Below are 22,682 nucleotides of genomic sequence, written 5' to 3' on the forward strand. Positions count from 1 at the left end.
GCACAAATTTGGAAGCATAATTTTTTTTGTTAGGAAATTATGAGGGTTAAAAGTTGACTAGCAATTTTTCATTTTTACAACAAAATTTACAAAACCATTTTTTAGGGACCACCTCACATTTTAAGTGAGTTTGGGGGGTCAATATAACAGAAAATACCCAAAACTGACACCATTTTAAAAAAACTGTACCCCTCAAGGTGCGCTAAACCACATTCAAGAAGTTTATTAACCCTTCAGGTGCTTCACAAGAACTAAAGCAATGTGGAAGGAAAAATGAATATTTTAATTTTTTCACAAAAAATTTACTTTGGAACTAATTTTTTTATTTTTACAAGGGTATCAGGAGAAAATGGACAACAAAATTTGTTCTGCAATTTCTCCTGAATACACCAAAACCTGGTATGTGGGGAAAAGCCACTGTTTTCAATGCAAAATTGGCTGGAATCTGTATCGGCGCCATGTCGAGTTTGGAGACACCCTGATGTACCTAAACAGTGGAACTCCCCAATTCTAACTCCAACCCTAACACCAACACACCCCTAACCCTAATCCCAACCCTAACCATAACCCTAACCACAAATGTAACCTTAACACACTTAACACTAATCTCAACCCAGCCATAATCTCAACCATAACCACAACCCAAACCCTAGCCTAACCCTAACTTTAGCCCAACCCTAACTTTAGTCCACCGCTAACTTTAGCCCAACCCTAACCCTAGCCCCAACCCTAACCCTAGCCCAATCCTAACCCTAACTTTAGCCCAACCCTAACTTTAGCCCAACCCTAACCCTAATAGAGAAATGGAAATTAATACATATTTACCTAAGTGATTGATAAAGAGGGTTTAATTTACTATTTTTTATTTTGATCACAACTTTATGGAGGGATGCATGGACACCAGAGGTACCTGGGGAGGATCAGGGGGCCCCATTTCTCTCTCCTCTGATGTGCAATCACATCAGAGGAAAGAGAAATTAAATGGGAAATTCGCCTTTTTTGTAGTTGACGTTGTTAATAACGGTGACTGCAACACGGTAAAAACCGACCCAAATCATGCTCTCCACAGTCTCAGCTACCCCCAGTAGCTGATACTCTGGAGAAATTCTGATTCTGTGGGGCGCTATACACTTATTTCTCTGCGCTGTTAAACAGCAGCGCTGTGGCATAAGTACCCTTAACTACCGCAGTTAAAAGGCGTATCGGTGTTCGTTAAGGGGTTAAACTGACTCTGAAAAGTTAAATATTACTAAAAGTCTTACAAAGGGATGCAGCCCTCACAACACTGCTAAGATATTGGGTGTTGTGGTCACAGAACCATCAAAATTTTGTTACAGTTAGTCAATATGGTAACAAAAAATGTGTTGAGAAAAAAAGAATCACAATAACTGCCAAAGTCTTGAGAGGACTCAAATGTGATGATCACAAGGAGATTTTCTCAAACATCTTTAACAGTTATGGCGGCATCAGGGTGTGTGAATTCCACAGATCTAGACACTCCTCTTTGTGACACCATAGATAGCTATATTCAGCACACAGCGACTCTGGCATCGAATTCTACAGCTGCAGCAGGTTAAAAGGAGTTAAATCTTTGCTGAACTAAGATTGTTGATTGTCTGTGGTCACATGCTGTGAAAGAACCAGTCATGTCTGCTCTTTCCCTATTAAAGCAGGCTGCACTGTTCAAGTAATGCCAGCAGTAGTACTTCATCCTGGTCTTGAGAATTGGACACGTCCTTGTGATTTGTTATTTCTAAAGTTGTGAGTGGTGTTTCCTTTTCACATAGTTATCATAGAATCATAGAATCATAGAATCGTAGAGTTGGAAGGGACCTCCTGGGCCATCTGGTCCAACCCCCTGCTCAAAGCAGGATTCGCTAAATCTTCCCAGTCAGATGTCTGTCCAGCCTCTGTTTGAAGACTTCCATTGAAGGAGAACTCACCACTTCTCGTGGCAGCCTGTTCCACTCATTGATCACTCTAACTGTCAAAAAGTTTTTTCTAATATCTAATCTGTGTCTCCTCCCATTCAGTTTCATCCCATTGCTTCTAGTCTTTCCTTGTGCATATGAGAATAAAAATGATCCTTCTACAATGTGACAGCCCTTTAGATATTTGTAGACAGCTTTTAAGTCTCCTCTCAGTCTTCTCTTTTGCAAGCTAAACATTCCCAAATCCTGCAACCTTTCCTCATAAGACAGGGTTTGCAGACCGGTCACCATTCTGGTCGCTCTTTGCTGAACTTGCTCCAGTTTGTTGATGTCTTTTTCAAAAATGTGGTGCCCAAAACTGCACACAATATTCCAGATGAGGTCTGACCAAAGAGGAGCAGAGGGCAATAATGACTTCACGTGATCTAGACTGTATGATTCTGTTAATACATCCTAGAATTGCATTTGCCTTTTTTGCTGCTGCATCACACTGTTGACTCATATTCAGTCTGTGATCTATTAGTATACCCAAGTCTTTTTCACATGTGCTGTTGCTTAGCCCTATTCCTCCCATTCTGTATATGCTTTTTCATTTTTATTGTCCAGATGTAGTACTTTGCATTTTTCCCTGTTAAAAACCATTCTGTTAGTTGCTGCCGACTGCTCCAGTTTATTTATATCTTTTTGAATCCTCTCTCTCTCTCTTCTCTAGTATTAGCTATCACTCCTAGCTTTGTGTCATCAGCAAATTTAATCAGTTTACCCTCAATTCGTTCATCTAAATCATTGATAAAGATGTTGAACAATACAGGGCCCAGGACAGAGGCCTGTGGTACCCCACTTGAGACATTCTTCCAACTGGATGTGCAGCCATTTACGACCACTCTTTGGGTCCGATCACTAAGCCAGTTATGAATCCACCTAACAGTTGCCTTGTCCATTCCATACTTAGTCATTTTTTCAATAAGGATTGTATGAGATACTTTGTCAAATGCTTTGCTGAAGTGAAGATATACTATATCTACAGCATTTCCTTGATCCACCCAATCAGTGATTCCGTCATAGAAGGAAATTAAGTTAGTCTGACATGACTTATTACTTACAAACCCATGCTGACTCTGTTTAATCACTTCATTCTTATCCAGGTACTGACATACATGTTGTTTAATAATTTGTTCAAAGATCTTTCCTGTTACTTTACTTCCAACAGAAAAAAAGGACAGCATCGCCGATACCACTAGCAATATATGTGTATGGTGTTATAAAATACCGCAAGCATATACCTCAAGACTTCAGGTGCTCACCCAGAAAAAAACAGCATCGCAGAACCAAACTTAGAAGAAAAAATGGGTAGCACTCACCAATCTTAAAAATTCCACTCTTTATTGGTAACATTTAAAACATCTTCACTGGGAGAGTAGGAAAAGGATTGTGCAGGTGACGACGGCCATTTCGCACTGTGGCGTTTCTATGGGTCAAGTTTGCAAAAAAGAATAACCCCAAATTTCAGCCTCTAGATGTGCAAGGCTAGTAGAGACTTACCCCAAAAGACTTGCAGAAGTAATTGCATAAAAAGGTGGTTCTGCAAAATATTGATTCACATGTGCTGAAAACAAATGCAAGACACAATTTTCGGATTTATATATTTAAAAAAAATTAAAAATCATTTATCATTTCCTTTACAATTCACAAATATTTGCTACATTTTTTTAGTATATCACATAAAGTCCCAATAAAAAAACATCTGTTTGTTGGTGTATTATGAAAAAATGTGGAAAAGTTCAGGGTGTATGAATAATTTTTCAAGGACAAGCCCTAAATCTTTTATGCCAAGGTATTACTGTAAACGAGTTGGGTGAAGTCCTTAAAAAGAAAGATACTGGTGCAAGTTCCTTGATCCCAATGGCCTTACCTATTTGTGCCATTGTGGCGCCCCCAGGACTATGGTCGCCACAGTGGCATTACCCTCCTCCTAGGGAGTGTGATGTCATACTTGGAAGCAATGAAGGGTCTCTCTATCAGGTAAATCTAGCACGCAGCACAGTTCCCACTCCAGGCCAGCAGAGGGAGCTCTGAACCAAACTGCTGAGGAGCTGCTCTCTGGGGCCAGGAAAGGGAAATTGGAGGAGTTCGTGTCGAGAAGGTGAAGTGTGTGGACGTGGGAGAGAGGAGCTGGAGGATTGAGCAGAATTCAGGCTCACTTCTAGCTGAAGCGCATGGTCCAGAGTCCGGTATCCGAGGTTGTATGGATACTGATGTTCCTGCAACAGAAACCAGAGGAACAGAAGGCTGTAAATGCTCTGTTCCCACATAAGACTCAGAGACACAGCAGCAACGTGTGTGAGCCAGAAGGAGGAGGTTATGGCTGCCTGCTTACGAGGGGAGTTCTAAAAGAGAGCAAGAAAGAGGAACTTCAGTGTAACTCAGAGCTGCATGTACCTCGAATAAGCGCTAGGAAGGAGACTACACAACCCATCTGCATAGAGAGATTCCTAAGTTGCTCCCAGGCTGATCAACTCCTAATCCACTATAGCTAGAGATGATCAAGTCGATTCTATATAAAATTTTTGTAAAATTTTATGAAATTCGCAGATCCTGGGAAATTTAAATATTTTGAGATTCGAATTGCATGAATCATGCACAGAAGGTTGACATGACCTAAGACATGAACACACTGGTTTTCCTATAATGTCTTTCAGTGTTTACATCACAATATATGCTATGCAGTCAGTTAGGAGGGACTCCTATATCCTGTAAACTAACATAAGCAAGGAGCAAATTGGACTTCAGACAGTATTGTGCTGAAGAGTAATTGCAACAGTGACTAATATGAGAGTAGTTGACAGAGATTAAATTGATAGGGGGAGAGAGATATGTAAGGTTCCATCAGCAGTGATAGACTCAGTGTGATTTATTAATAATATGGCGTGGCTGGAATTTGTTCTGCTGCATTTGAATTTTGACCACATGTTTTTACTTCAATCATAATGCCCTAAAAAGCAGCAGCAAGACCAAACAATAGTTTTCACATAAAATAATAAAATCTGAAATCAGTCTCAGACACGACAGAAACAGTGCTTTCTTTTCAAACTGTATTGAGTTTTTGCATTTCTTGTGCAATCATTTTTGCGAATGGGTTAACAATTGTTTTTTATTTAAATACAAAATAAAATTCCCCACAATCCAGATACTTAACTGTGGCTTTTTTTTGTTTGAACATCGGATTTACTAGTCAAATATTCAAATATTACATACATAACTGCCACACTGATACAGCTCCCTGTTATACACTGCGTGCAGAATTATTAGGCAAGTTGTATTTGAGAGGATTCTTTTTATTATTGAACAACAACAATGTTCTCAATCAACCCAAAAGACTCATAAATATCAAAGCTTAATATTTTTGGAAGTTGGAGTGGTTTTTTTTTAGATTTGGCTATCTTAGGAGGATATCTGTTTTTCAGGTAACTACTACAGTGCAGAATTATTAGGCAACTTAATAAAAACCAAATATATACGCATCTCACTTGTTTATTTTCACCAGGTAAACCAATATAACAACACAAAATTTAGAAATAAACATTTCTGTCATTCAAAAACAAAAAAAAAAATCAGTGACCAATATAGCCACCTTTCTTTACGATGACACTCAAAAGCCTTCCATTCATAGATTCTGTCATTTGCTTGATCTGTTTACGATCAACATTGCGTGCCGCAGCCACCACAGCCTCCCAGACACTGTTCGGAGAGGTGTACTGTTTTCCCTCCTTGTAGATCTCACATTTTATGAGGGACCACAGGTTCTCTATGGGGTTCAGATCAGGTGAACAAGGGGGCCATGTCATTATTTTTTCTTCTTTTAGACCTTTACTGGCCAGCCACGCTGTGGAGTATTTGTATGCATGTGATGGAGCATTGTCCTGCATGAAAATCATGTTTTTCTTGAACGATACCGACTTCTTTCTGTACCACTGCTTGAAGAAGGTGTCTTCCAGAAACTGGCAGTAGGTCTGCGAGTTGAGCTTCACTCCATCCTCAAACCGAAAAGGTCCCACAAGTTCATCTTTGATGATACCAGCCCATACCAGTACCCCACCTCCACCTTGCTGGCGTCTGAGTCAGAGTGGAGCTCTCTGCCCTTTACTGATCCAGCCTCGGGCCCATCCATCTGGCCCATCAAGAGTCACTCTCATTTCATCAGTCCATAAAACCTTAGAAAAATCAGTCTTAAGATATTTCTTGGCCCAGTCTTGACGTTTTATCTTATGTTTCTTGTTGAAAGGTGCAGAAATGACGTGGAAGTGCAATAAGGACTGCGCTTGCTTCTGGTAGAGTAAAGGGTTCTTTATTTAGCCAACACGTTTCCTGAGCCAGTAGGCTCAGGAAACGCATTGGCTGAATAAAGAACCCTTTACTCTACCAGAAGCAAGCGCAGTCCTTATTGCACTTCCACGTCATTTCTGCAATTCTGTCCTAGGACCCTGTGCAGACTTGCTGCTGCTTCTTAAGCGTTCATGGGTGTTGTGACTTCCTCACAACCCCAATAGGTGAGCACCTTCCTTACTGTTCCACAATTTTAATTGTTTTATACGGATTTCACACAGTGGATGCACCCTGTATCTCTCCTTGTTGAAAGGTGGTCATTTTTCAGCCTTCCTTACCTTGGCCATGTCCCTGAGTATGGCACACCTTGTGCTTTTTGATACTCCAGTAACATTGCAGCTCTGAAATATGTCAAAACTGGTGGCAAATGGCATCTTGGCAGCTTGATGCTTGATTTTCCTCAATTCATGGGCAGTTATTTTGCGCCTTTTTTATCAACACGCTTCTTGCGACCCTGTTGGCTATTTGCCATGAAACACTTGATTGTTCGGTGATCACGCTTCAAAAGTTTGGCAATTTCAAGACTACTGCATCCCTCTTCAAGACATCTCACAATTTTTGACTTTTCAGAGTCCATCAAATCTTTCTTCAGACCCATTTTGCCAAAGGAAAGGAAATTGCCTAATAATTAAGCACACCTTATATAGGGTTTTGATGTCATTAGACCACACCTCTCATCATTACAGAGATGCAAATCACCTGATTTACATAATTGGCAGTTGGCTTTCAAGCCTATACAGCTTGCAGTAGGACAACATGTATAAAAAGGATGATGTGATCAAAAGATTCATTTGCCTAATAATTCTGCACAGAGTGTATGTGTTGACTTTTTGAACATATATCTACCCAGCTTAATTGAATATTGTTGAAAAAAATTAGGGAAAAATGGAGACATTTAACTCTCTGCACACCTGTTTTACTAGTCCAATGACACAACTGTTATGATTGTGTCACCGTAGGAGGCAGACACAAAAATAGAAGCTACGTCCGGAAAACCAGAGAAGTTGGCAACTATCAGATTGCAGACCCTTGAACCTATCAACACAACTAGCAGTAGCCGTGGGGGGTTCCTACGATGCCCTAGACCCCTCGATCACAGCCGGAGAGCTAAATAGCCTAAAGACAGAAAAGGAAATCTAAACTGCCCCAGAGCAGACCCCAAAGCAAAAGGCAGCCCCCCACATATAATGACGGTGAAGCAAGATGAAAAAACACTCACACAGATAGAAAGATAGGCTGAGCAAACGATGGGGCCCAAGCTAACTAAACAGAACAGGAAAGGAAGGTTGCTGTCTGCAATCTGCCAAAACCCTATCAAAGACATAAGCCAACAAGCTGATATGGAAAAAGACCCTGAAGCAGCTAGGCTTCAAAAACTAAATCAGCACTCAGGTATTTTCAGAAGACAGAGCTAAAGGAATTCAGCACACCCCAGCAGGGAATGGCAGAAATCCAGAAAAACAAAGCAAAACAAAGTCAAAGCACAAATGCAAAAAGCCGAGCAGAAAACTTAGCTTTAGAAGAGCAGGAATTCAGACTGGTCTCCAAGGATCCCACAGAGAAATCACCCGCAGGGCAGAAGGGTGTCGGCAGCCTTATATCCAGTCAGTAACTCCACTCAGCCAGTCATCATCATTAGACTCAGGTGTTTGATAATCAGGCTCACTACCTTTCTTTACCAGAAGAGGGAGTTCCTTGGGCCTCAGTAGTGAAGGGGAAAATGAACTCACAACAGTACCTCCCCCTTGAGGAGGGGTCACCAAACCCTCAACCACGCCACCAGGGCGATCAGGGTGAGCCCGATGAAAGGCACGCACCAATCTTTTGGCATGAATATCAGAGGCAGAGACCCAGGAATTATCCTCCTGACCATAACCCTTCCACTTAACCAAATACTGGAGTCTCCATCTAGCCAGACGGGAATCCAGTACTTTCTCTACCTCATATTCCATGTTACCTTCAACCAATACAGGGTCTGGAGGTGCCACCCCCGGAACAACAGGTTCAACAAACCTCTTCAACAAAGATTTATGGAACACATTATGGATTTTAAATGTGACAGGAAGAGCCAAATGAAAAGAGACCGGATAAATAATCTCCAAAATCTTGTAAGGTCCAATAAATCTAGGCTTAAACTTAGGAGAAGCCACCTTCATAGCAATATTTTTTGATGATAACCACGCCATATCACCAACCTTAAACTGGGGACCAATGGTCCTATGTCGGTTGGAAAACCGCTGGGCCTTTTCCTGGGAGAGAGATAACTTATCCACCACTTGGTACCAGATCTGGTGCATTCTCTCCACCACAGTGTCAACACCTGGGCAGGCAGAGGGCTCCACCTGCCCTGAAGAAAATCGAGGATGAAACCCAAAGTTACAAAAAAAAGGTGACATGAAAGTGGCAGAACTAGCTCTATTATTTAAAGCAAATTCGGCCAAGGGCAAAAATGAAACCCAATCATCCTGATCAGCAGAAATAAAACATCTAAAATATGACTCCAAGGTCTGGTTTGTTCTCTCTGTCTGCCCATTGGTCTAAGGGTGAAAAGCAGAGGAGAAGGACAACTGAATTCCCAGCTTGGAACAGAAAGTTCTCCAAAATCTAGACACAAACTGGACTCCTCTGTCAGATACAATGTTCTCAGGAATCCCGTGCAAGCGAACCACCTGTTGTAAAAAGAGGGGCACCAACTCAGAGGAAGACGGCAACTTAGGGAGTGGTACAAGATGAACCATCTTAGAGAACCTATCACAAATCACCCAAATAACAGTCATCCTTTGAGAGACAGGCATATCAGAGATGAAATCCATTGAAATATGGGTCCATGGCCTCTTGGGGACAGGCAAAGGCATCAACAACCCACTAGAGCGAGAACACGATTTAGACCGGGAGCACGTCCCACAGGACTGCACAAAATTCCTGACATCACGAGACAAGGAGGGCCACCAAAAAGACCAACTCACCAGATCTCTAGTACCAAAAATACCTGGATGACCAGCCAAAGCAGAGCAATGAACTTCAGACATCACTCTCTTCTTCCACTGGTCAGGAACATACAACTTTCCACTGGGACAACGCTCAGGTTTGTCCTCCTGGAACTCTTCCAGAGCACGTCTCAAATCGTGCAAGATGGCAGAAAGAACTACCCCTTCGCCTAAGATGGTAGCAGGCTTGGTCACCACAGGAGAATCAGCAAAGAAGCTCCTAGAGAGGGCGTCTGCCTTGACATTCTTAGTTCCTGGAAGAAAAGAAACCACAAAATCAAAACGTGTAAAAAACAAGGCCCACCTAGCCTGTCTAGGGTTCAAGCGCTTAGCCGACTCTAGGTAAATCAAATTCTTGTGGTCAGTGAGGACCACGACTTGATGCTTAGCTCCCTCCAACCAATGTCTCCACTCCTCAAATGCCCATTTCATGGCCAACAGTTCCCGATTCCCCACATCATAGTTACGTTCAGATGGAGAGAACTTTCGGGGAAAAAAAGCACAGGGATTCATTTTAGATGTTACAGGATCCTTTTGGGACAAAACAGCTCCTGCCCCAATCTCAGAAGCATCCACCTCTACCTGGAACGGAAGTGAGACATCAGGTTGCCGCAAAACCGGGGCGGAGGTGAATCTTCAGCTCCTGAAAGGAAGAAACCGCCTCCGGAGACCAATTTAACACATCAGCACCCTTCTTAGTCAAATCAGTCAATGGCTTGGCAATACTAGAAAATGTTTCTATAAATTTCCGATAAAAATTAGCAAAACCCAAAAACTTCTGGCGGGCCTTCAAAGAAGTGGGCTGAACCCAATCGTAAATGGCCTGTACCTTGGCCGGGTCCATTTCAATAGTTGACGGGGACAAAATAAATCCCAAAAAAGAAATCCTCTGTACTCCAAAAAGGCATTTAGATCCTTTGACATACAGGGAATTCTCCATCAAGATCCGGAACACAGTCCGAATATGTTCCACATGAGAATCCCAATCCTTGGAGAAGATCAATATATCATCCAGATAGATAATCAAAAATTTATTGACAAAATCTCGGAAAATATCGTTCATGAAGCACTGGAAGACAGAAGGGGCATTAGTCAGCCCAAAAGGCATCACCAGGTACTCAAAATGTCCCTCTGGAGTATTAAACGCCGTCTTCCATTCATCCCCATGCTTAATGCGAATAAGATTATACGCCCCCCTGAGGTCAAGCTTGGTAAACCAGCAAGCACCTTTAACTCTGGAGAATAGATCAGAAATCAGGGGTAACGGATACTGATATTTAACAGTAATTTTGTTGAGGGCACGATAATCAATACAAGGTCTTAATGATCCATCCTTTTTGGCTACAAAAAAAAAACCGGCACATAAGGGTGATGAGGATGGTCTAATATGACCCTTCTCCAACGCCTCTTTAATATAGGATCGCATAGCCTCGTGCTCGGGTACAGATAAATTGAAGAGCCGATCCTTGGGAAATTTACACCCCGGGCTCAGTTCAATTGCACAGTCATAACTCCTATGAGGAGGCAGAGACGCAGACTCATTCTCACTAAATACATCATAAAAGTCCGACAAATAATCAGGAACATCATGCGACTGAGGAGAGGTGGAAAACACCGGAGCCTCACTAAAGGCATACCGACAACCCCAACTCACCACAGACACAGATTTCCAATCCAAAACTGGATTATGAATTTGTAACCAGGGAAATCCCAGAACAATAGTATCATGCAGATTATGCAACACCAAAAATCTGCAATTTTCTTGATGGTCTGGGGCGACCCGCATTACCACCTGGGTCCAAAACTGAGGTTTATTTTTAGCCAAAGGAGTAGCATCAATACCCCTCAAAAGGATAGGCATCTGCAGAGGTGTCATCGGAAATCCACAACGTTTAGCAAAATTCAAGTCCATTAGGTTTAGGGCTGCTCCCGAATCCACAAAAGCCTTGGCGGAAAATGTGGACAGTGAGCAGATCAGAGTAATAGCCAGAAGAAACTTAGGTTGAACACCACCAACAGAAAACGTGTGTGCAAAGCGTTTCTCTCGTTTAGGACAGACAGAAATAATATGCGAGGCATCTCCACAGAAAAAACACAACTTATTACGCCTTCTGAACTCCTGACGCTGCTCTCTGGAAAAAACTCTATCACATTGCATAGGTTCAGACATTTGTTCAACAGGTGGAAACACCTCTCGTGCAGCTTTGCGTTCGCGCAAACGCCGATCAACCTGAATGGCTAATGACATAGAATCGTCAAGACCAGAGGGAACAGGAAATCCCACCATAGTATCTTTTACGGCTTCTGACAACCCCTTCCGAAAGAGAGCAGCCAAGGCAATATCATTCCAGGTAGTAAGTACTGCCCACTTTCGGAATTTTTGACAGTACAATTCTGCAGAATCACAACCCTGGTTCAATGCCAGCAGGGTCTTTTCAGCCTGATCAATGGCATTAGGTTCGTCATACAACAACCCCAAGGCCTGAAAAAATGCGTTCACATTAGTCAGAATAGGATCATCTGGTTTCAAAGAAAATGCCCAATCCTAGGGATCGCCACGCAGCAAAGAGATGACAATTTTAACCTGCTGCGCAGAGCTCCCTGACGAGTTAGGCTTCAAGGCAAAAAATAATTTACAATTATTTTTGAAATTCAAAAATTTAGACCGATCCCCAAAAAATACATCAGGTGTAGGAATCTTTGGTTCAGCAGCATGTGAATGAGCAAGGTAGGCGGAAATTCCCCGCACTTCCGCAGCGAGCTGCTCCACACGATCAGACAATTGCTTTATCTCCATTGAGAGAAAAAAAAATTTCCCCTACGGCCTCAGAGATATAGAGGAAAAAATATACACACTTTTTTTTTTTTTTTTTTTTACAATTCTTTCCTGCTATTGAGTACCCTGGGATCTGCGGTATGGCGGGTGATTCTGTTATGATTGAGTCACCGTAGGAGGCAGACACAAAAATAGAAGCTACGTCCAGAAAACCAGAGAAGTTGGCAACTATCAGATTGCAGACCCCTGAACCTATCAACACAACTAGCAGTAGCCGTGGGGGGTTCCTACGATGCCCTAGACCCCTCGATCACAGCCGGAGAGCTAAATAGCCTAAAGACAGAAAAGGAAATCTAAACTGCCCCAGAGCAGACCCCAAAGCAAAAGGCAGCCCCCCACATATAATGACGGTGAAGCAAGATGAAAAAACACTCACACAGATAGAAAGATAGGCTGAGCAAACGATGGGGCCCAAGCTAACTAAACAGAACAGGAAAGGAAGGTTGCTGTCTGCAATCTGCCAAAACCCTATCAAAGACATAAGCCAACAAGCTGATATGGAAAAAGACCCTGAAGCAGCTAGGCTTCAAAAACTAAATCAGCACTCAGGTATTTTCAGAAGACAGAGCTAAAGGAATTCAGCACACCCCAGCAGGGAATGGCAGAAATCCAGAAAAACAAAGCAAAACAAAGTCAAAGCACAAATGCAAAAAGCCGAGCAGAAAACTTAGCTTTAGAAGAGCAGGAATTCAGACTGGTCTCCAAGGATCCCACAGAGAAATCACCCGCAGGGCAGAAGGGCGTCGGCAGCCTTATATCCAGTCAGTAACTCCACTCAGCCAGTCATCATCATCAGACTCAGGTGTTTGATAAACAGGCTCACTACCTTTCTTTACCAGAAGAGGGAGTTCCTCGGGCCTCAGTAGTGAAGGGGAAAATGAACTCACAACACACAACCGTACACCCCACACCTAAACTGTGGTCTGCTGTCATGTTTCACTTTCTATACATCTACTTACCTATCTAGCTTTTCCCATTATATCCTTTTTGGGGCAATTGGAGTACCTGTGATTCATGACATATGAATCCACTGCAAACCAAATTTCAGGGGAAAAAAGTGACAATATTGGTGAATTGGAATATGACTTGATTTAACCAACTCTAACTATATCATATTCCTAGATTTATTAGCACCACTCATTATCACCTTAATTATTCCACTATTATCTAATTTCATCCTTGATGATAATTATAATCAACCTTGGGAAGAATTCCCTTGAGTACTCCAGGTATTGCCCTATTTTGTCAGAGTGGGGCCAGCACAAGCTAAGTTATGGATTTCATTGGGTCAAATGAAGATGGGGATTTGAAAGTGTACTTCTTAATACAAGATGCTGAAAATTTGGTTGCTTCAGTTGACCATTTGTTTTGTATTTTTAAATACTACAGTCACTTAGCATCCTTTTTACGGGCTTTTGGGTGGCCACTCCTGGTCTTTGGCAGCTTTGGACAAGATTATTTGTGCTAATGTCTTCTCCCTTTTCTATTCATATTAAATTTATATAATATTTACCACACTCAAATGTCTCTGTATTTTTCTTCTAAAAACATGCAGCTTTAAAATTTTACCTTCTTTTCCTACTCTTGTAATTTTCTTATCCTTATTCAATAAGTTAACCTACACCACTCTAAAAAGAAGTCCCTCTCCTCTGTCTATTTTGTGATAGTACAAAAATTAAGATGTCAAGATTTTTTTTCAAAATATGTTTAATTGAGAATTTGTTTACAACAGTGCCAGCCTTAACTGAACCTTGGGTCTATTTGTGTCTCTTTTCTGGACTTTGGAATTCTATAAGATGAGGTATTCAAAAAAATTCCCACACTTATTAACTATACTAATAAGCTATGCATGGGCCCTCTATAGCCAAACTTATTAACCTGTCAAATGCAAACTAGATCTTCAAAATCCTCTTTAGCATTATTTGATCTTCTTGATAGATGTGAATCATGACTGAGTATAATTTCAACTTGCCAATAAGAAGTCTATAGTTACACCTTACAAAAAAACTATATATTTTAAGTAAGCAACAAAAAGTATAGTAGATGCTTTGACATGAATTTCTTAGCAGTGCTTTAGCACTGAGTAAAAATAGAAAGTTTAATCCAGTCATAACATTACACTAATTTGGCTACTTTAGTATAGTGAGAACATTCATAATAACGTTTAATAAAAAGGAATACATTATGCATGGATGGTTAGAAAAAAATTAAACTTGGATGTTCTAGGCAATGTCAATGTGTATTCTTGCTTTACTATTACCATGGACGGTAGCCAAAAACTGAAATGGCTCATCAGCTGTGCAGTGCACAATACTTAATTTTAGCAGTAATCCATATGTCCTTGTGAATTGTTCCTTTTTTGTTTGAAATATCCCATTGTTTCTCGGCAATTATTTCTATTTTTTTTTTACTCATTCTGAATAGAAGACTGCTATTTGAATGCATAATGAAACATAATGTTATTATAATGGAAATAATTGGCTTCTTTCTTAAATTCACCAAACAATTTAGCATTTCAATAAAAAATACCATTAAAGTGCCTTCTTTTTATCATATAAAAGTGTTAGCTCTTCCCAAAACATCATGACCTGATTTTTGTGAGATCACACAGTTTTGGGCAGAATGTTTTCTCTTTGGAAGTATGGGGTATAGCGCAGTAGAAAGGCAATAAGGCAGTGAAACCTGTTAGACTAAATAAAAACTGATGTCCCAACACTATAGATATTAGAAAAAACTTTTTGACAGTTAGAGTGATCAATGAGTGGAACAGGCTGCCACGAGAAGTGGTGAGTTCTCCTTCAATGGAAGTCTTCAAACAGAGGCTGGACAGACATCTGTCTGGGATGATTTAGCGAATCCTGCTTTGAGCAGGGGGTTGGACCAGATGGCCCAGGAGGTCCCTTCCAACTCTACGATTCTATGATTCTATGATCCCAAAGTTCAGGCTTCACTGCCTTAGACCGGGGTCACACTTGCATATGGCATTGGATGCGATATGCTAATGACCCTCGGCTCTTGCTCTGCTGTGAGCAGGAGCCGAGCGCCTGCGCTCTGAGAATCTTGCAGAGAGGATCGGAGCACAGCTGCGGAGGAGGCAGAGAAACTAATTTCACTATCTCCTCCATTGCCGACGTCAGCGTATAGCGCACAGCACTCAAGTGATATCCGAGTGATGTGCGCTGTGTCACTCGCACCCACATGCTTATATGGGTGCGAGTGAGCCGAGACTCAGCCAAGTGTCGGTGCAAATCGCAGCATGCTGCGATTTCACTCAGACGCTGAAAACGGGCGAGAAAAATAACGTTTATTGGAGCTGCCCCATAGATGAATACTGGTCCGAGTGCTATGCGATGTTTTATCGCATAGCACTCGTCCACATTCATCGCAAGCGTGACCCTAGCCTTACTCTCAGCTGATAACCCCAGTTATCACAAGGTTCCAATGTTCTGGCAAGACAAAGCTATTTAGGGCAAATAAAGATGACATTATCAGTTTTGTAGAGAGGCTTATATTCCCACAATGAGCTTTTGATTTTTTTTGATGATGCAGATTTTCTGCAGCATTTCCGATCCTATTAAGTAAAATAGGTCACATGCGTCTTTTTCAAATATCAGCAACATCAAAAACTCATCATATACTCATCATGGGAACCTAGCCTTAGAAGGTTTTCCTGTATAGCACAGAGCAGCACAGTGAAGTGACAGTGACCTCTGCTGTAATAAAGGTGAACACTGGTCCCAACACTAGCATGTCCCTCAACCTTCATTTCCTCATGCTGACCACAATATCTCTGCCATACGCAGTGAGATCACACCATGTAGGGGAGATAGATCATCGTCAGTGCCAGGAATTGACATACCAGCACTAGGTATGACAGCAACTTTCAGTTTGGCTGCCTGGCATCAACAATTTGCATTGACATTGCAATGTACTGTATATCTCGTCATCTAATTTGTTTAATTAATTAAAAATAATAGCAAGTTATTATTTTTGGTGTTGGGTACTTTTTAAAGAAACTGCTGCAAACATTTTGATGCTGCATTTCATGGTACACTTTTATAATCCTTAAAAAGTTCATGCATCAATAGTTCATTGTTATTTACATCATAAGTTCATAACTGTAAAGTGCTGCGGAGTATTTTGGTTCTGCATAAATAAAAAATCTTATTATTATATAGACTGATAGGAAAAAGTATTTTTATAAAGTATATATTATCAGTAGAACATATACAGTAGCATGGAAAAGTTTAGGCAGCCCTGGTCAGAATTACGGTTGTTGTCAAAATTATCTCTGAGGACATACACAAGCTGTATGCTCTCAGACCATTAGCCAATTTGAAATCATATCAGAGGATTGTCCTAGAAGAATTACGTAAGATGACGGATGTCATTTTTAAACCGTCTGATAACGGCGGAAACTTGGTGGTTTGGCATGTGGCACAATATGAAATGAAAGCTTTCACGTTGGGCTGTTACTTCTGTCGCACTCCAAGATATGCTTCCGGGCCTCAGATGTGGGAATTGATTATGCGCATGCACCCTTAGCGGTGCCACATAATATGACACCCTTGATTGTAAGCTTATTCAGATGTTAATGCTCTATTTATATCAACCACATTCCCTTCACCACATTACCTGACAAAGTGATAGAGAAACACATGGTGGAGTCACATGAGGGGGTCTGCAGTGTGCCTTTCTGGCTTGTATATATACCTGCAATTGGTCATGGACAAATTGAGTGGTTATGTGATTTGGCTTGTATTATTTAAAAACACTATATCGTTAGATAATTCATATCATTGTTAATTTGGTCACTATACATAATATTTTTACTGGATATTTTGTGTATATTTTTTGCACAGTGCAATATATACACAGTTGGTACGGGAAGTATTCAGACCCCTTTAAATTTTTCACTCCTTATTTCATTGCAGCCATTTGGTAGATTCAAAGAAGTTCATTTTTTCTCATTAATGTGCACTCTGCACCCCATCTTGACTGAAAAAAACAGAAATATAGAAATTTTTGCAAATGTATTAAAAAAGAAAAACTTAAATATCACATGGTCATAAATATTCAGACCCTTTGCTCAGTATTGAGTAGAAGCACCCATTTGAGCTAGTACAGCCATGAGTCTTCTTGGGGATGATGCAACAAGTTTTTCACACCTGGATTTGGGGATCCTCTGCCATTCTTCCTTGCAGATCGTCTCCTGTTCCATCAGGTTGGATGGTGAACGTTGGTGGACAGCCATTTTCAGGTCTCTCCAGAGATGCTCAATTGGGTTTAGATCAGGGTTTTGGCTGGTCACAGAGTTGTTCTGAAGTCACTCCTTTGTTATTTTAGCTGTGTGCTTAGGATCATTGTCTTGTTGGAAGGTGAACCTTTGGCCAAGTCTGAGGTCCAGAGCACTGGAAGAGGTTTTCATCCAGGATATCTCTGTACTTGGCTGCATTCATGTTTTCTTCAATTGCAATCAGCTGTCCTGTCATTGTAGCTGAAAAATACCACCATAACATGATGCTGCCACCACCATGTTTCACTGTTGGGATTGTATTAGGAAGGTGATGAGCAGTGCATGGTTTTCTCCACACATACCGCTTAGAATTATCACCCAAAAGTTCTATCTTCATCTCAATAGACCAGAAAATCTTATTTCTCATAGTCTGGAGGTCCTTTATGTGTTTTCTAGGAAACTCTATGCGGGCCTTCATATATTTGGCACGGAGGAGAGGCTTGTGTCGGGCAACTCTGCCATAAAGGCCCGACTGGTTGAGAATTGCAGTGATAGTTGACTTTGTGGAACTTTCTCCAATCTCCCTACTGCATATGTGGAGCTCAGCCACAGTGATCTTGGGGTTATTCTTTACCTCTCTCACCAAGGCTCTTCTCACATGATTGCTCAGTTTGGCTGGACGGCCAGTTCTAGGAAGGCTTCTGGTTGTCCCAAACTTCTTCTATTTAAGGATTATGGAGACCACTATGCTCTTAAGAACCTTGAGTACTGCAGAAATTATTTTGCATCCTTGGCCAGATCTGTGTCTTGCCACAATTCTGTCTCTGAGCTACATAGCCAGTTCCTTTGACCTCATAATTCTCATTTGGACTGACATGCACTGTGAGCTCTGAGGTCAGTTTTGTTAAACACAGCTGGACTCCAATGAAGGAATAGAACCATCTCCAGGAGGATCACAAGGAAATGGATGTGACTTAAATATGAGTGCCTGAGCAAAGGGTCTGAATACTTATGACCATGTGATTTTTCATTGTTTATTTTTTAATAAATTTGCAAACATCTCTCCATTTCTGTTTTTTTCCAGTCAAGATGAGGGTGCAGAGTGTACATTAATGAGAAAAAAAATAACTTTTTTGAATTTACCAAATAGTTGCAAAGAAACAAATTGTGAAAAATGTAAAGTGGTCTGAATACTTTTTGACCCACTATATATACTATATATATATATATATATATATATATATATATATATGAGCATAGGTTACTTTGAAATCTGATATTAGTAAATTAGCAGATGGGAGATGTGTCACTTGCTGAATCTCTTTCACAAGGCAACAAAATTTGTCAGCGGGGACACATGTGGAATCAATGATGTGGTCCTGCTAATATTTACCCTGGAAAGAAAGCACTCACCAGCATGCAAAATGAGATGGAATAAGGGCACCAGTTTTGATGCAAACAGTGCTGCCCTTCATGGGTTGAGGACCCTCAAAGTCCATGTCGAATGCTGCAAGATTTTCAGAAGGAGAAGAGGAGAATAAGGAAGAGGATGATCATCAGCTGATGGATGGTGACAGGGGCATAGACTTGGCATAGGCGGGGGACGTGGCAGGTAATCAGAGTTAAAATGATGTTGTTGCTGTTCATGACAACCAACCATTGCAACATGATCAAGACAATGAAATGACAGGCCCTCGGTTGGGAAGGACAGACATATTAGTAACATGAATCAAAGGGATGAGTACAGTGCCGATGAACTACACTCAACTGGCCATCTACTCGCTAGTCATTATCTCCTCAATACTGTAGCACTGCTGGGACTACCGTTACTTGATCCAATCTGTCATACATCTTCTTGCACCGTCTGTCTTAACTGTACCGTGCTGCTTCTGCCGCAGCCACTGCACAGCCACACAAATCTCCTTGTTTCCACTGTGTTTCATAGTTTTAGGATGTACAACTGCTGCCATTGCTGGCTTTAAACTGCCAAACATCTCCTTCTCTGCCCCATCCTAACTCTGTCTGTTATGCTGTGTAAGTAAGTGTTTTACAGTGCTAAACAATACTACTGATGAATGTTGGGAAGTGTTCTCACTTGAGGATACACAAAAATGGAATAGCTCTCAAAATGGGGCTATTTGTTAATGGCTTGGTGACAGCAAGCCATGGTGTCTTCATTTTGAAAACAGTAATTCGATTTTGTCTTCCTAAGAAATAGGATAATATTTGTACTGCTTTACAAAAAGACAATGTAATTGCTTAATCATTCTGTTATTGGTAAACCTGTTGATGACCCCAAGAAAAAAAATAACAATTTCTCATTTAAAACAGTCCACTTGTTTTGTATCCCTCAATAATTAAATACTATTTGGATGGCTGGTAAAAAGCTATCTCTTTTTCATTTAGCCACATTGTAAGCTCTTAATATTCCCCAAACATGAATAATATTTCCAACCAGCAGTATGAAAATGCAGCAGCTTCTTCCATTTGCACTGCATGTATATAAACAACAGCAAACAATGTATCTGCCTCTAAAATGGGATAATTTTTGACCATTTACAAAATATATGTAGTATAAAAAGTCTGAAACTGCTGTATATGGTTATGTAAGCTGCTGGTCATTACCTGTTGCCACCTGCTTTTCCCTGGCCATATACAGTACAGACCAAAAGTAAGGATACACCTTCTCATTCAAAGAGTTTTCTTTATTTTCATGACTATGAAAATTGTAGATTCACTCTGAAGGCATCAAAACTATGAATTAACACATGTGGAATTATATAATTAACAAAAAAGTGTGAAACAACTGAAAATATGTCTTATATTCTAGGTTCTTCAAAGTAGCCAGCTTTTGATTTGATTACTGCTTTGCACACTCTTGCCATTCTCTTGATGAGATTCAAGAGGTAGTCACCGGAAATGGTCTTCCAACAGTCTTGAAGGAGTTCCCAGAGATGCTTAGCACTTGGTGGCCCTTTTTCTTTCACTCTGCGGTCCAGCTTACCCCAAACCATCTCGATTGGGTTCAGGTCTGGTGACTGTGGAGGCCAGGTCATCTGGCGTAGCACCCCATCACTCTCCTTCTTGGTCAAATAGCCCTTACACAACCTGGTTGTGTTTTTGGGGTCATTGTCCTGTATGAAAAATAAATGATGGCCAACTAAACGCAAACCGGATGGAATAGCATTTCGCTACAAGATGCTGTGGTAGCCATGCCCCAACAGTGTCACCGGCAAAGCACCCCCACACCATCACACCTCCTCCATGCTTCACGGTGGGAACCAGGCATGTAGAGTCCATCCGTTCACCTTTTCTGCGTCGCACAAAGACACGGTGGTTGGAACCAAAGATTGTAGAGATGTGTCTGCTGCTAGAACTCTGTGTGGCATTGACCTGGTCTCTAATCTGAGCTGCTGTTAACCTGCGATTTCTGAAGCTGGTGACTCGGATGAACTTATCCTCCACAGCAGAGTTGACTCTTGGTCTTCCTTTCCTAGGGCGGTCCTCATGTGAGCCAGTTTCTTTGTAGTGCTTGATGGTTTTTGCCACTGCACTTGGGGACACTTTCAAAGTTTTCCCAATTTTTCTGACTGACTGACCTTCATTTCTTAAAGTACTGAATGCCACTGGTTTTTCTTAACTTAGCTGCTTTTTTCTTGCCATAATACAAATTCTAACAGTCTATTCAGTAGGACTATCAGCTGTGTATCCACCAGACTTCTGCACAACACAACTGATGGTCCCAACCCCATTTATAAGGCAAGAAATCCCACTTATTAAACCTGACAGGGCACACCTGTGAAGTGAAAACCATTTCCGGTGACTACCTCTTGAAGGTCATCAAGAGAATGCCAAGAGTGTGCAAAGCAGTATTCAAAGCAAAAGGTGGCTACTTTGAAGAACCTAGAATATAAGGCATAGAGTATTTTCAGTTGCTTCACACTTTTTTGTTAATTATATAATTCCACATGTGTTAATTCATTGTTTTGATGCCTTCAGAGCGAATCTACAATTTTCATAGTCATGAAAATAAAGACAACTCTTTGAATGAGAAGGTGTGGCCAAACTTTTGGTCTGTACTGTAGGATGAGGTCATTTGGACATTAAATGGCTGTGTATGCATTACAGAGCTCAAAATGGGCTCAATAGACTCCAACAGAAATTCACAGTGTTATACAAACATGATGTAGGCAATTAGACACTTTTTATTTATGTGAATTGCATTAGTGCAGAAAATTAGGTGAAGCTGGCAAATTAAAACTGCAAAAAAAGTTGATCTATTAATTTTGTCTGCTCTTACATCATGATATTGTAATGCAATTTATGCTAATATAACTTTGAAAATATTGTAGTTACTCATTTTATAATTAAGAAATCTTACCCAAATGCCTTCCTCTTGATGAAACTGCTTCCAGTTCCTCCCAGTGTCGCTGTACAATAGCAGATAGCTTGTTACCCAGTCTGAACTTCCGTATTTGCCTTGTGTGGCAATTCGAGTAACTTCAGTCCTCTCTCCTAAGTCAATTTGAAGCCATTGGTACTTATTAGATATTCGAGGAGACCAGCCACCTGCTCCTGCAAAAAGTGAATGTATAACACTCATGAAATGTGCAGAGCTCAAGGTTTCTGATATTGTCCAAAACAACTGTAGTTTAACTATTTATAACAATTATTGTCTCACAAACAAAGTACATTTTAATAGATAGATTTAGGAATAATTATATGATCCACAAATAGATGTGATAAAAAATATTCCTGTGTTAAGATATTTTTAGAAATGTGTCCCTTCTATGTTCTGTGAGGTAAAACATTTTTCTGCCAGGTAAAACATTGTTTTTGAACAGGCAGAAACATGTTTACCTCACAGAAAGCGGGGGCAAATTTATATGATTATCTCAGCAAAGGCATAAAAATTTAACAAATCCAATTGTGGAATTTAATGTTATTCCAAGATCTATTGATTAAAATGTACTTTGTTTGTGGGGCAACCCCTTTAATGCTCTACAATTGCTTTAGTGCCAGAATTTAACAACTGTACGGGCCACAAAAATACTGCTGCCTGTTTCCGCAAATTACCATGTTTCTACTTAACAAACAATTTTACATTCTGGGTTAGTTTTTTGGTCAGAGGAATAATAATGTTGTGAAAAAATATACATTTTAAAATTTTATAGACATGTTTTACTTTTTGCAAACCTGTTTAAATATTTCAATTTGGTATTCCTAAATCACACAACTACACTGTGGCCTGTTGCTGGATTTTAAGGCTGTGTTTCTACTTCCTGGTATGTATTCCATGTGCTATGTGT

General features: G+C 40.7%; 1 protein-coding gene across 2 annotated transcripts in view; it reads right to left on the reverse strand.

Annotated features, from left to right (window-relative positions):
* CNTNAP4 (contactin associated protein family member 4) overlaps positions 1 to 22,682 on the reverse strand; it is a 1,095,419-nt gene that overhangs the window by 690,410 nt on the left and 382,327 nt on the right. For both annotated transcript variants that reach the window (XM_073575315.1, XM_073575314.1), the window contains exon 3: positions 21,755 to 21,948. In XM_073575315.1, the coding sequence (XP_073431416.1) occupies positions 21,755 to 21,948 (194 nt within the window). The remainder of the gene's footprint in view (positions 1 to 21,754; positions 21,949 to 22,682) is intronic.

The sequence above is a fragment of the Dendrobates tinctorius genome, unplaced genomic scaffold (genome assembly GCF_039654945.1).
Source record: "Dendrobates tinctorius isolate UK_male_01 unplaced genomic scaffold, ASM3965494v1 ptg000044l, whole genome shotgun sequence".
Classification (NCBI taxonomy): Eukaryota; Metazoa; Chordata; class Amphibia; order Anura; family Dendrobatidae; genus Dendrobates; species Dendrobates tinctorius.